Source organism: Galdieria sulphuraria (assembly GCF_000341285.1).
Source record: "Galdieria sulphuraria unplaced genomic scaffold scaf_0, whole genome shotgun sequence".
NCBI classification, from domain to species: domain Eukaryota; phylum Rhodophyta; class Bangiophyceae; order Galdieriales; family Galdieriaceae; genus Galdieria; species Galdieria sulphuraria.
This window is the reverse complement of record NW_005178475.1, coordinates 406,323-420,236: the sequence shown is the minus strand read 5'-3', so window position 1 is coordinate 420,236 and position 13,914 is coordinate 406,323. Positions and strand designations below refer to the sequence as shown.

General features: G+C 38.0%; 7 protein-coding genes across 7 annotated transcripts; 5 read left to right on the top strand and 2 right to left on the bottom strand.

Annotated features, from left to right (window-relative positions):
- Window positions 1–7: 7 nt before the first annotated feature.
- On the top strand, window positions 8–2,871 carry Gasu_02200 (uncharacterized protein). Its single transcript, XM_005709332.1, has 5 exons — window positions 8–176; window positions 232–886; window positions 946–1,607; window positions 1,670–2,083; window positions 2,133–2,871. The coding sequence occupies exons 1-5, from the start codon at window positions 36–38 to the stop codon at window positions 2,832–2,834; spliced, it is 2,574 nt and encodes an 857-aa protein (XP_005709389.1). The 5' UTR covers window positions 8–35; the 3' UTR covers window positions 2,835–2,871.
- Window positions 2,872–2,877: 6 nt separating this feature from the next.
- Gasu_02190 (uncharacterized protein) lies at window positions 2,878–3,772 on the top strand. Its single transcript, XM_005709331.1, has 3 exons — window positions 2,878–3,072; window positions 3,123–3,287; window positions 3,342–3,772. Exons 1-3 carry the CDS (start codon window positions 3,005–3,007, stop codon window positions 3,697–3,699), a joined length of 591 nt encoding a protein of 196 aa, XP_005709388.1. The 5' UTR covers window positions 2,878–3,004; the 3' UTR covers window positions 3,700–3,772.
- Window positions 3,773–3,776: 4 nt separating this feature from the next.
- On the bottom strand, window positions 3,777–5,297 carry Gasu_02180 (serine/threonine kinase 23). The gene is made up of 3 exons (XM_005709330.1): window positions 4,243–5,297; window positions 3,858–4,193; window positions 3,777–3,817 (listed from the first exon to the last, which is right to left on the bottom strand). The coding sequence occupies exons 1-3, from the start codon at window positions 5,279–5,281 to the stop codon at window positions 3,810–3,812; spliced, it is 1,383 nt and encodes a 460-aa protein (XP_005709387.1). The 5' UTR covers window positions 5,282–5,297; the 3' UTR covers window positions 3,777–3,809.
- Window positions 5,298–5,307: 10 nt separating this feature from the next.
- On the top strand, window positions 5,308–6,092 carry Gasu_02170 (salt tolerance protein 5-like protein). The gene is made up of 2 exons (XM_005709329.1): window positions 5,308–5,356; window positions 5,413–6,092. Exons 1-2 carry the CDS (start codon window positions 5,344–5,346, stop codon window positions 5,931–5,933), a joined length of 534 nt encoding a protein of 177 aa, XP_005709386.1. The 5' UTR covers window positions 5,308–5,343; the 3' UTR covers window positions 5,934–6,092.
- Window positions 6,093–6,097: 5 nt separating this feature from the next.
- Gasu_02160 (uncharacterized protein) lies at window positions 6,098–8,712 on the top strand. The gene is made up of 9 exons (XM_005709328.1): window positions 6,098–6,672; window positions 6,724–6,966; window positions 7,023–7,126; window positions 7,178–7,307; window positions 7,368–7,454; window positions 7,507–7,527; window positions 7,581–7,693; window positions 7,745–7,883; window positions 8,152–8,712. The coding sequence occupies exons 1-9, from the start codon at window positions 6,177–6,179 to the stop codon at window positions 8,667–8,669; spliced, it is 1,851 nt and encodes a 616-aa protein (XP_005709385.1). The 5' UTR covers window positions 6,098–6,176; the 3' UTR covers window positions 8,670–8,712.
- Window positions 8,713–8,716: 4 nt separating this feature from the next.
- Gasu_02150 (GTP-binding protein LepA) lies at window positions 8,717–11,117 on the bottom strand. Its single transcript, XM_005709327.1, has 8 exons — window positions 10,941–11,117; window positions 10,049–10,884; window positions 9,751–10,002; window positions 9,495–9,701; window positions 9,275–9,435; window positions 9,036–9,213; window positions 8,909–8,982; window positions 8,717–8,853 (listed from the first exon to the last, which is right to left on the bottom strand). Exons 1-8 carry the CDS (start codon window positions 11,089–11,091, stop codon window positions 8,742–8,744), a joined length of 1,971 nt encoding a protein of 656 aa, XP_005709384.1. The 5' UTR covers window positions 11,092–11,117; the 3' UTR covers window positions 8,717–8,741.
- Window positions 11,118–11,157: 40 nt separating this feature from the next.
- Window positions 11,158–13,910, top strand: Gasu_02140 (psbB mRNA maturation factor Mbb1 (plastid)). The gene has a single exon (XM_005709326.1). The coding sequence runs from the start codon at window positions 11,168–11,170 to the stop codon at window positions 13,679–13,681; it is 2,514 nt and encodes an 837-aa protein (XP_005709383.1). The 5' UTR covers window positions 11,158–11,167; the 3' UTR covers window positions 13,682–13,910.
- The last annotated feature ends 4 nt before the right edge of the window (window positions 13,911–13,914 follow it).

Below are 13,914 nucleotides of genomic sequence, written 5' to 3'. Positions count from 1 at the left end.
TATAATCGAAAACATTCAATTTCTTATTCAGAGACATGGATAGGAATGACTTGGAACAACTGTTTAGTGAAAACTGTGAACCAGTCTCACTTGTCAACCATGTTTTAAAGGAATGTTCAGCTAGTCTTCCAGAAGACCTTGAAAAGTATTGCAGTGAATTGTCTTTCAAACTTGAAGTATGTGCTATTCTAGCTTGAGAACACCCAAATAAACTTCAAGTCTTCAAAATAGAGCATCGCACAGCAGGAGACTCAAAAAGTAAACTTGGAGTTGGGCGAATTCAAAAAGAATGTTTCCAACTTCATTCGTGGTAGTGGACAAGTGCAAGCGTTAGTTACTACTTTAGAAGAGGAACTGAAGCGTTTACAAGAACAGCTTTCTTATTCTTTCGAGGAGGAAAAGGTGCACGGTTTACAAACGCTTATTCAGGCAGACCGAATATTAAGCAAATTAGAAGAAACCTTGACTCTCTTACGTCACGCTAAAGAAGTTCAAGACATTACAGATCGTCTGGACTCGTGGCGAAAGTCAGTAGATTGGGAAGCACTAGGAAATGCAGTTCGCTTATTCAAATCTAGTTTGAGCCACTTAAAAGACGTACCACAATACAATGAATTGCAAGATCATTTGCAAGTCATGACAAACCGTTTCCAGGAGCTGATTAGACCTCAACTCTATGAATACTTGTCAAATAAGGATTCTGTCTCTCTTCGAAACGTTTGGGCATGTTGTGAGGAAACCAATCAAAAGAATATTTTTATAGATGTATGGGTTTCAGAGAGATCTTCGTTTATTCAAAAATTGTGGAGTAATTGTTGGAAAAGTGCACTTCCAGTATTCACTAACCAACAGGAGATGAAAGGAAACTATTTGAATCATTTGCAAGGTATGCAAGAATGAATAGTGTCATTAGCCTATTTATATGAATTGTTTTATTGGATTTAGTTTGTTTAGATGTACATGTTCCGGAGTCTTTTGATATACTCAAATCCTTTTATGAACAAGTTGTTACGGATATGTCACAACAAATTTCTTTCATCTCTCCTGTCATTTCCCAACCATTAGGTAACTTGATAACTGCAAGTGTGACGATGGCATTTTCTTCTTTGGAACCACCTTTGGCAGATTCATATCAGGTCAAACAAGATTTAGAGATAGATTGGTTGGCAGATTGGTCTTCAGTTTTTGAATTTTATCACAATGTCATGAAGGAATGTTTGTTGTTTACTCAAAAGATAGCATCTTTGGCATATTATCATCAAAGTTCACCTTTTGATGTTCAAGGTGCCATTTCGGCTGTTATGGATCCTGCCATAAAATACATAAAGGATTTTAGGTCTTTAATGGATTCTGTTTGGTGTGCTTGGTGTCGAGCTCTCCTTGAGAAACAAAATGTAAATTACTTGAAGCAGGCAAATGCAGTACAAGATGCTTATTCTCGTATTTCTTTGTTGTCTCGAAGTGTGGATCATGACTTGTTCGATTTTCATGTGATGGATTCTTTGATCAATTTATGCCGCCAATGGATTCTTGGAAGTCAATTGTCTAGTATTTCTATACTATATTTAAGGTTTGGAAGAATGGTTGGTGATTATATTTTGGAAAAGGTAAGCAAATGAGCCCTTTTTGGATTCCAAAAGTTCTTATTATCTTGTTGATACGGAACTAGATGTCTTTGGAAAAGAGTGGTTGTGTTGACTACTTTGCAAATATGGAGAATAATTGGAATCCCATTAGATATATATTTCGATTGGCAGTTTCAGTTTGTAGACTTCAGAACAGTTGTTGGAGACTGGTTTGTGAAGGTCTGAACTCATGTCTCATTGCAATACAACCTATTATGGATCGTTATTGCTCTTTATCGGATTCGAGTCATGCATCAAGTCTTCTGGAAATTTTAGTTTACGAATTTATCGAAACAAAGTCGATAGATATACATGAGTTCGTAATAAGTTGGTTGATCATAACAGACAAGAAAGCATTGGATTGCATTCAATTTGATTCTGCCAAGGGACCTTTGGGTTTAGCCATTCATGAATTTGTAAATGATCCCTTTGAAGAGACTTTATTTTCTTTGCGCAAGGTAAAGTGAAATATAGAATGATTTGCTTTCTATAACTTGTTACTTTTAGACTTTATTGGAAATGATATTTTACAGGATTCAATTAAATTTGGACAAATTATCCGAACTAGTCATGGATACGGAAGAACAAAGATTCTCCGAAGAAGAACTGGATTCAGCTTCCTCTACTGGTTTATTTGGATTGTCTCCCCAAACTTGTATCGTTCAAACTGGTGAGTTTCTTCTCGTAATACCTCAAATGTTAGAGGCTTTGGCACCTGAAGAAACTTTGGAGTTGGCCTTGTGTTTACCAAGAAGTTTTGAGAAGAATGACGTGGTCGACATCATGAAGAATGGACCTGATTGTCAAAGTCTTGATAGAAGTGAATTTGTGAGACAATGGCTTTCCGTCATTGGTCATTGGACTATGAGTTATGTGGTTGAAAGAATCATTACTGATACGAAGTCTAAATTGACTGAATATGAATGTAAACAATTAAGTACTGATATAGAATACTTGAAAAACATAATCGCTGCTTTGGGAATCCCAGTCTTGAAGCAACTTCAAGTTGTTTATGAACTACTACTATCATCGGAAACCCAACACAGTGACTTGGACGTTGATGAACAGAATGAAGTGGATTGTGTTTTTTCGATACAAAACAAATTTGACTTGGGTCGACCACTTCTTCGGAGGCTGCAAAGTGTGGACGAGATAAAGCAAGCTTTGGCAACCAAGAAACTATCACATGCTGAAATTTCTCATTCATGAGAAAAGGAGTCTTTTCCATAAAGAAACATAATGTTATTTATATTTTTATATTGAAACAAGAAATTTTTATTTTATTTCCTTGAAGACTTGATATTTGTTTTTTTGGTCATCCATCATGGATCGAATGCTCTCATTTGAAGTATTCCCCGTCTAGGAACGGTCTTGAAAACATGGTATACAAGTTTAGGACCAACGTTATAAAGATGATGGACAAAGGAATCTTCCGAAAAGCGAAATGGTGAGGAATTGTTGATGTTCTGTAGATAAGCTTGTAAATATCTGTAAAAGGTACGAAGTTGTAAAGAGGTATCCTCCATTGGCTCCTCCTGGAAATCGTGGTAAACCTCCTCGTATTGTCCTTGAAGAAGACAGTTTGTACAACGAACTGTACCAAAGAATTCCACAGTTACAGTATACTCCGCTTCGTGTCGGCGATTCACTTTATGGGAATAGGTCTGTGTTATCTACATAATATTGATAGGGTTGTAAACTCAAGGTTGCTCTCAGAAACGTATGTGATAAGTTTGTTTATTTCCAAAAATTGTATATGGATAGCAAAGGTATGACTAAAGAGGATGCTTTCAACACAGTACAAAAGGAACTTGACGGAGAACTAAAAGACGCAGTTCGCCAATCTTCCTCTTTGTACTGGAACGGGACCTTGGGACAATCTGAGGTTGCCACGGAGCTTATTCAGGAGACTTCCTATAATTATATGAAAATGGAAGAACGAAAGGCAAATCTCCTTGCAAAACAGTATTCATTCGCTTCCAAAAAAGTAGATAGTCAAATATCGGCATCTGCAGCTGAAAGCTCAGAAACAATGAAATTGGAAAATAATGACAGTAAAAAAGATATTGAATAACTTTTGATTCCCATAAATCAACTACGACTGTTTAGCTTGTATGTTCAAATTTTCCAATGCAGTTCTGGTCACATTCGAACGTTCATGTTCTTGATGTCCTACTTCCTTTGTCATAACCCTATCCATGTTGTCAAGAATGATCTCTTCCTCGCAATTACCACCTGCTTCGTCTTTATATACATTATAAATGTCACCTCTATCTTCTCTTCTACCAGAGTTACTGTCAAGCCACCCACTCTTCAACGCATTGTGAGCTTTGATTCGCTTCACAGGGTCCACCTCTAACATAGGCAAAAGAAATTCTGCAATTTGAAAAGCTTCTTCCTTTTCAAAATGATACTTTTCAATGAGCACATCTTGTAAAGGCCACATATGAAGGCGCTTAATATGTAGCAGTTCTCCCTTCCTATTGAAGTATCGGTCGGTATATTTTCCTTTTCGCAACATATGCTTTGGAATGGGACCAACAAGTTCCATAATCAACGCTAAATGGTCTAAATACCCTTATTAGTCTCTTAAACATATCATATTCGGATATTTTACCTTCATCTCTATTATAGCGTTTCCCTGATTGAGGATCAAACAGATAGTCTCCAGTTATCAACTCAAAGATAACACAAGCTGCACTCCAGATATCAGCAGAAGTATCATAACCATAACCAAGAAGAACTTCCGGACTTCGATATTGTCTAGTTTGAATATCTTCACTAAAGTGTTTCTCCAACCAACAAGCATTGCCAAAATCTGCCAGTTTCACGCATGCATATTGGAATATTTCATCTCTATCGGAACCTTTTGATCTTTCCGTAGAATTGCTACCTGTCCGTTTATCTGCCATATTCAATGTGATTTCTTGTCTTGCCTTGCGGATACGCATCTTTTGCTTGTGTTTATGTCGTTTCTTTTGATTCCTCGACAGAGCTTCTAGTTCCGATGGAGAGGGCTTCAAAGATGCCATTCTTTCCTTTTCCTTTGAAACCAAAGCAATAGCTTTTTCTCGAAGGCTTTGGTACTTTTCTTGAGGAGGAACAAAAAGAACATTTTCGGGCTTTACATCGGTATGAATGATGCCGCATTTATCGTGGATATATGCCAAGGCCTGCAAAAGTTGGAGAGATAGCTTCTTAACCAAAGGCAAAGGAGCTCCTTTGTGTTCATATCTTCTAATAAGTGATAATAAGCTGCGGTCTAACACTTCAAAAGCTAAACAAACGTGTCTCCCATTCGGGCCTTCAACTTCAAAGTGATCCAGGAGATGGAGGACAGGCTGTTCTTGGTTAGGGTCTCTCTCTGAAATACGAGACAGCAATTTTATCTCATCTTTCGCTGCAGCTGTATAGTGACTTTCACTTTTTTGTATCTTCACAGCAGCTATAATTTCCTTTCTTTGGTCGTAGCACAACCAAACAGTTGAGAAGTGTCCCCAGCCCAACTGTTTCACAACGACATAGCGTTGGTGACAAAGCAAGTCTCCTATTTGCACAGGATGATAACCGCCTCTTCGGTAATCTTCTGGGTCTTCATATTCAGAGAGTTCGCTACTGCTTTCTTCTGAAACAATGTTTTCACTTTGACTGCTCATCGTACAAAAATAGGCATCGGCAACACGTCGCTTCTTTTCTCATTTTTCATCAAATTGGATTTATGGCAAAACAAGGTAAGAAGATTCCTCGAGAGGAATAGCTTTCCAAGACGAACTAAAAGTGTAATAAGCCCCAAACTCTGGAAATGGAGGAACAACAGAGTCATATACGTGGACACAGACGCTTCAGGACGTTACAGTTGTAGTTCCAGTGCCGCAAGGAAATACTTCCAAAACGATTGTTTGTAACGTTGAACAGAAGCATTTGAAGATAAAAGTACAAATTCCTGAAGAAAAGGTCCTCGTGAATGACGACTTATTTGCTGCGGTATACGCCGAAGAAAGTTTCTGGCAGTTGGATTCCAAAGAATCTGTTGTAACCATATATTTAGACAAGGTTAACAAGATGGAGTGGTGGCCCAAGGTTACTCAGTCTGAGCCTGAGATAGATACATCAAAGGTGGAACCCGAAAATTCCAAGTTGAGTGATCTCGACCCAGAAACAAGGAGTATGGTTGAAAAGATGATGTTTGACCAACGGCAGAAGGCTGCAGGACTACCAACTAGTGACGAACTCAAAAAGCAGGAGCTCTTAGCAAAGTTTATGGAACAGCATCCGGAAATGGACTTTTCTCAAGCGAAATTCTCATAAAAAGGTTCGAGTTGAATGCAATGCCAAAGTAGAAAAATTTGAGCCAGCTCAGATTTGGCGCCATTTCCTAAACCTTTGACAGATAGGAGACTAATGATATGGCAAATAAAGGTTTACTGCTTTTAAGCGTTAGTTTTGACATGTTTATCATTGTATGTTACTTGTTAGTTCTTGATTTCTTGTCACTGATTGAGTTTGTCGTAGAGTCTGTCATTTTCGTATTTTGTTAGGGAATGTCGTACAATGTTTCGTTTGAATCGTCATTTCAATTCAGCTATGAATGTCGATGCTCCAGGTAGATTGAGTTTTTATGGCAATCCAAGTTTGGAAGACTATAGACGCTCTAAAAGACTCTTTCGGTTTGAATTGATGCAAATGCGTAAGGAAATGTCTTTCCAGTGCCATACGAGCTACCCTATTTGGATTCTTTCCATTAAGGAAAATGCCAAAGGCAAAACATGGGTCTCCAAGATTTTCAGCCCGAGGAAGATCGATAAAAAGGTTAAACTCACTATTCAAGGAATTTTGGAGTTTCGTTATTTCCCTAGTCAAACGGGAATCTATTGCATGAATATTAGCATGTCGATTAGTTCTGGGAGTTTGCATCTTCAAATAATGGCAGAAAAAGGTCAAAGTACGGAGCAACTGAATTCACTCAAGCGAAGGATTCTACTGCAACAAGTATATAAAGAGTCTCAAAAGGAAAATGCATCGGTCTGTGGTCACACAAGGATATCAGGTAATGTGTTCCATATAGCCTTCTTTCCCATCTGAACCCTTTATTTTATAGAAAGATTGAAGATACAATTAACATGCCAAAGCAAAGATTGCATGGTTCTTATAGATATTCACATAGAAAAATGTCTCAGAAAATCATTGAATATTACAACGAGTTCGAAGAAAACTTCAAAGTTCAAAAAGATAGTGATCATACGACCATTTGTTTGGGAGCAAATATCCAAACTTGAAGAAAGCATTTCAACCTGGGAGAGCACCGAGGCTATGCCATGTTTCTATAGTCAACAAAACTTTGGTGAGGACAATGATTATTATGTTGTTAGTTGTTTGAATAAGCAATTCTATGATTAGTGGACCTCGCCTTTTATGTTTCTGGCTTTCATCATTATCAACTAGAGCAACGATTGTTACAAAAGGCAAAAACTATACAGGCCCTCAAAAAGTGTTTTGGGAAGGTATTTGGCGAACTTTTCGAACGGTTCTTACCAGCATTTAAGCTACATCAGATTCTGTTTCTATATGCTTATATTTCTCCTATACACGATAGACATCCTGATGGAACTTGTCTTATGTTTTATTCTCTATTCGATTCTATCGTCGGTTTGCATTTACGAGGTGTAACTCAGTTGTTCATGAGTATGTTTTTTTAGAGCGAAATTTCTCTTCAATATGAGGCCTTCTTTTATATGGAACCAGATGTACACGTGATCAGACCATTTTGGCTGGATGAATTGGTCCATATGTATTTCACTCGTTTAAGAAACAACAGCTTTTGGATAGCAGGTAAAGATTTGTTTTTCCATGATGGATGAATGGTATTTAACGAAAACGTTAGGGAGCATTAGTCACTGTCCAGGTAAAGAATTGCTAGTAATTGCGTTGGTGAATGAAAAAAAAGAAATGCACTAGGGACCTTTGCCTTTCAAGATTGGCATATTAATGGCAATGCGTTGTATAATTTACAAGACGAATCTTTCCTTTGGTATTTATCACTAGTAAGACAATATTATTTTCCAAAAATGGTAGAGAGATATTTGGAAAACTCATAAGAAAGCGTATTTATATTTGTTTAGCATGTGAAATATGCCTGGGGTTGTTCTGGAGGTCATGGAGGATATGATCATTCCATTTACAATCTTCCTCTTGATCTGTACAAGGATAACATTCACTGTTTTGGGAATACCTCTGGTTCTTTCATTACATTTGCTCATGGTAGAATGATGAAAACTTCATTCCTAGTCAACTATTGTCAGCATCCTTTCTGCGTAGAAACTGTAAGTCATTCATTGATGATTGTACACAAAATCTGACTGTTTCTCAGATCAAACGAAAATATCCAAACTCATTTCTTGTCCACTCTAAATTTCTCCTCAGTTCACCGTGCTGAATTAGCTCCACGTGGCGCCACGAAGGGAACGTCCCTACAAATGTGCGGAGACTGTATTTTGAGGGACAATTCGTTAAAGAATTAAGTGGTGAGGTCAAATGGTAGACTTTAAAGAAGATCGGTTTGAAGAAAATAGTGGTTCTGAAATTTACTTTGTTTCTTGTTATTTATTTGTTTGGATATCCTCAATAGTTGTGTTTGGGGGAGCTGCAGATGTTGCATCAGTGGCAAGTCATTGTAATGGATATTGCGGATTCTCTATTGCCTGCGGTGTTTTGTCATTTCTTATCACTTCTACTTTGCTGATATTTTATTTGTTTCAATTGGAAAGAGTCTTGAAATTTCAGTATATTCCAATCATATTTCTAGTTCTTCTGTGGGCAGCAGGAACAGGGGTTACTTCCAGTGTACACGGTGAAAGTGTCAACACTCCAGTATCGGTGGCGTTTTCCTGGTTATCTTTGATTGGTTCCTTGATACTATTATTCCTAGTTGTTCAAAAATACTCAAAAGCAGGGATACACATAAGACTGTCTTTGAGTCCGCAAACCCAAACCAAGTTGAACACAACCAACGTATCCACAGCCTCCTCAACATATCCTCAAGCCTAACAAGGCTATTGATGCCCATTTTTACAAATCTAAAAGTTTCTTTGGTTTCAAGGAATAAACAAGTTTTCGAATTCAAAATTTTTGGGCTATTACTGCTGCAAATGCTTCAGGTGATAAACGAACTTTCCCCAACTGTCGCAATTTCTCTTTCCCTTCTTTCTGTCTTTCCAATAACTTTTTCTTCCTATTTTACTGTTCATCAAGAGCATATTTATCATTGATAGATAACAATGTCTGACCTTGACACATCTCCACCATAACATTTTGCCAAAACATCCTTTCGCAAAGGTTGAATAAAGTCGGAAGCAATTACCTGACAAGTTAGTTGTTCATGGTAGGGAATCAGAAGCATTACACTAGTCCTACTTTGGTACTAATCATAGCTTGCAACACAACCTTAAACTGATGACGCGGAATATACTGCTTTAGTTTTTCAATGATTTCCTTTCCTTTAATGTAAGCCTGGTCGCGATGTACGACACAAGATAAGCCTTCTACAACATCTCCTGCCACAGCTATATCCAACTTTACGAGGTCACTAGGTCTGGCAAATAACATTTTTGAAATCACTGCATCTTGACAAAAATATCGCTATCTGTGCTTACCTATAGCTATGAAACTCATAATCCATGCTCCCGAAACCTCTTGTTCGAGACTTGACGTGGTCATAAAAATTCGTCAAAACTTCTGCTAGAGGAATGAGGAACTTGAGAAGAATTCGTCCATTAGAAACATAGCGCATATCTTCCAAACTTGCTCGATGATTCTATTCCAAAAGTCAATGGTCATTACAAACATAACCAATCAGATGAACAATGTATTCACCTGACAAAGCTCCAATATCGTTCCATTAAATTGGTCTGGACAAACAATATCCAACTTGACAAACGGTTCTTCAAAGTGTCTAGCATCATTTGGAATCTTGGAAGGATTACTTTCCATAAAGTATTCACCTTTGAAATTTCTAAACTTGTATACCACACTGGGAGCAGAAGTTAAAAGTTCCAACTCGTATTCTCTCTTCAATCTTTCCTTTTTGAATGAAATTTAGTAGTTGGGGAGCAAATTATGCTAAACTTACCTTTACAACTTCCATGTGCAACATACCTAGGAATCCTACACGAAAACCTTTTCCTAAGACCGAAGAAGACTCAGGTTGAAAGGAAATACTAGAATCATTCAAGGACAATCTCTCCAACGCTGCTCTTAAATTTTCGAATAATGTGGCTGAATCGGCAGGATAAAGTCCACAAAATACCATAGACTTTGCAGGTTTATAACCTTGCAAAGGCTCTTGCGTTGGATTGTCACAACCAGTGATTGTGTCCCCTACCTAATGAAAGTGAGCTTATGAACTCAAAGATAACAAAGAAGCATACTGGAGCATCATGTAAAGACTTGATTCCAGCTTTGATAAAGCCAACTTCTCCACAGGAAAGCACTCCACTTGTTCGAACAACTTCATCTGGAGTTAGAATGCCAACTTGTTCAACACTATGTTCAACTCCTGTAGCCATAAACCTGATTTTCATTCCAGTGCGAATCTCTCCATTCTTCACTCGAACAAATACAACAACTCCGCGATATGGATCAAAATAGCTATCGAAAATAAGTGCCTGTAGTGATGCTTCCACTTGCCCTTTTGGAGGAGGTATCAAGTGAACTATTTCCTCCAAAATTTCCTCTACGCCAATACCAAATTTCGCAGAAGCTCTTACAGCTCTAGAGGCATCAATACCTATGACCTGAGATATTTCTTGACATACTTTATCTGGCTCTGCAGTGGTAAGATCAACTTTGTTCAAAACTGGGACGATTTCTAAATTATTTTCCAACGCAAGATCTACATTGGCAATTGTCTGCGCTTGAACACCTTGGCTAGCGTCTACAACAAGAAGACAACCTTCCACTGCTGCTAAAGACCTACTCACTTCATAGGAAAAGTCAACATGGCCAGGAGTATCTATCAAGTTGAGCAAATAACGACTTCCATCTTTGGAACGATACCATAATCGAGCTGCTCTCATTTTTATGGTAATGCCTCTTTCACGCTCAATGTCCATATTATCCAAGTACTGGTCGCGAAATTTTTCAGGAGCAATAGTTCCAGTAAACTGTAACAAACGGTCTGCCAAAGTAGACTTGCCATGATCTACGTGAGCTATAATAGAGAAATTGCGGATGAACTCTTTATCCACAGGTTTATCATTATCCACTAAAACAACCCAGCAAATATTATCTTCCTTAGTACTGGTGCAAAGTTACACTTACCATCAGAAAGAAAGCTTGAAGAGGTTTTGTCAGCAACTGAGGAAGAACGTTTGTGGATATCAAGAGGTACTTTTGAACACAATCTTCTCCAATCTTTCCATGAATAAAGACAAAGCTTCTTAGAAAAACTTTTCCAATGAAAAAGAGACATCCAATCCTCAACAAAATGAAATGTTCCATTTGCTTTGGGTGGCGGTCATCACGAGGTCAAAGGTGGATCTGTTACTATGGCTTCGGTTTCATTACAAGCTTTTTTGAATAGCCAAAGTTGGAACACTTGTCCTTCTTGTAGAAAAATACAGAATATAAGAAGAGTTTCTGTGGATAAAAGTGTATCTTTCCCTCTCTGCTATTATGGAAATAGGAGGAAATCGTTTTCTCTGGAATACCTCACTTGTTCCTCGATTAACAGTGAACATGATGCCAACCATAAGGAACAATCTATGGTGAACCATTGTCAATATATTGGAAGCAAAAGATTGATAAAGAAATTAGTTCGTGAGCGTTTTCAAGCTGCAAAGAAGGCGGAAGGCAATGGAAACTGGAAACTGGCAAGAAAATTATTAACGCAGTGTTTGGAGTTAGATTTGACAGATGCCCACTCATGGCTTGCTCTTGCAAAGTTAATGATGAAGCAGTGTTTTGGCGTAGAAGAAATACGTCGTTTTTTGAACGAGGCTATCGAACGTTGTCCTGAAAATGTCCGACTATTGCATGCCTATGCTGTCTTTGAATACAAAGCAGGCTTTCCCGATACAGCTCGACAACTATTTCAAAAGGGTTTATCTATTGAAATGGATAATGGATATATTTATCAAGCCTGGGGTTTGATGGAACAGAGGTTAGGAAACATTGAAAGAGCAAGAGAGTTGTTTCATGAGTGTTTACAGATGGACGCTAATTTGGAAGTTTTCATAGCCTTGGGAATGTTGGAAGCAAAATGTGGAAATATTCAGCAGTCTAGAGATGTCTTTGAAATGGCACTAAAGAAATTAAATACTTTTCCACCTCAAGAAAAGATAAAACGAAGAGCAAGTTGGAATGCCAAGGCTGGACTATATAGAGCATGGGCCAATGTAGAAGAAAGTTTTGGAAATATATCTTTGGCAATGGAACTTTTATCCAAAGCTGTATCAGAGTGTCCAGTAGAGTCCGAAACATACTTTGCTTTGGCAAAACTGGAGTATAAATGTAAAAATTGGTTGAATGCTCGGAGGTGGATACAACTTGCAGAGACCGTTGGAGGTCCTATCAATGTTGCTATTTACAGTTTTTGGGCAATCTTAGAGGAGAAATTGAATCATGTTGATATTGCTAGGCAATTACTGGAGAAAGCATCCCGTATATATGTAGCAGACTGTAGTATTGTGCAGACATGGGCTACATTGGAACAAAGGGCAGGAAACTTGAACAAAGCAAGAGAACTATTCCAAAAAAGTATTGATATTCGGCCAAATGCTCCTGCTTTTGTAGCTTGGGCTCTCATGGAAGAGCAAGAGGCAAACTTTGAAGCAGCTCGTATGTTGTTTCAACGAGCTCTACTTGTTGATACCTTGCATAGTCCTACTTATAATGCATATGCTCTATATGAAGCTAGACAAGGGAATCTGCAGGCAGCTCGTGCCATATTAGAAGATGGCATGCGGAAAGTCTGTTCTCCTTGTATATTGCATGGATATGCACAATTGGAACTAAAATATTGCAATGATATCTCCAAAGCTAAACAATTGCTATTGGAAGGAACCAAATGTGCTTATGAAGATAATTCATTTGTATGGCATTCGTTGGGTTATTTGGAACTGTTGCAAAGGAATTATAAGGAGGCCATTCATAGTTTCGAACAAGGTATTTCACGCTATCCACGAAATTCGCTGTTATACCTAGGTCTTGCCTTATGTTATGTAGCAATATTGAAGGAACCTGATTGGGTTGCAAAAAGCAACCAAGCAGGAACACAGTTGCCATTCTCGATAAGAAGAAATTTTGAGGAAGCTATCCAATGTGATCCTTTTCATGCTCATGCATGGCAGGCATGGGGTGTCTTTGAACTTTCTCAAGGGAGATACGAAGTAGCGCGAGATTTGCTAAAGAGAGGAATACAGAATTGTTCAACACATGTAGCATTGTGGCAAGCTCTAGGTTTATTGGAGGCGCAGAGTGGAAACATGCATAGAGCTAGGGAAATATTTAAACGAGGCTCTCTTCTACCCTTCAGTTATTCTCATGTAAGATTATATCATACGTGGGCATGTTGCGAACTTCGAGCAGGCGCTGTAGAGCAAGCGCGAAGGTTATTGGAGGAAGCTTTGAAATGTGATAATACACATGGCCCTGTTTGGAACGTATATGGTATGCTTGAAGAACATCATGGCTCGATTATTCGAGCAAAAGAATTATTTAAAGAGGGTATTCAACAAGCTCCTAAGCATGTACACCTTTATATTTCTTATGCGTTGTTTGAATTTCGCCAAGGAAACGAGGCCAAGGCAAACGAACTCTTTCATCTCGCATTTCAAATAGATCCTCATCATTCTTATTTGAAGGAGATATATTCCAAATTCAATGAAATGTTTTTATTGAATAGGAAAAAATATCATTCTTCTGGTGTTGAAATGCAGAAGAGGCACAGTCGGACAATATCTCATGTAAACTTTTCTTGGTTCGATATGGATTTGCTTTCGGAACTTGAAAGTTCCACTTTGGCGATGGATGCTTGTGCAACTCTTAGAGTTCAGTCCTAAGTCAAAAGTTCTGTATTTTATCGATTATTATTTTTGCGAAGGATCTTTTTGGTCATTACCGAATATAAGCGTTTTCAACTTTTAAACTTGTATTATTCTCTTTGTAAATTTGTAATCAGAGAGATGACGCATTGAAATAACTTGTAGTTTGGAAAGAATAAATCGTTTAGCATCTGTAGTCTCAAAGTAACAAACAAATTTTGATGAAGATAAAAAGCAATTCAAGTTCTTGG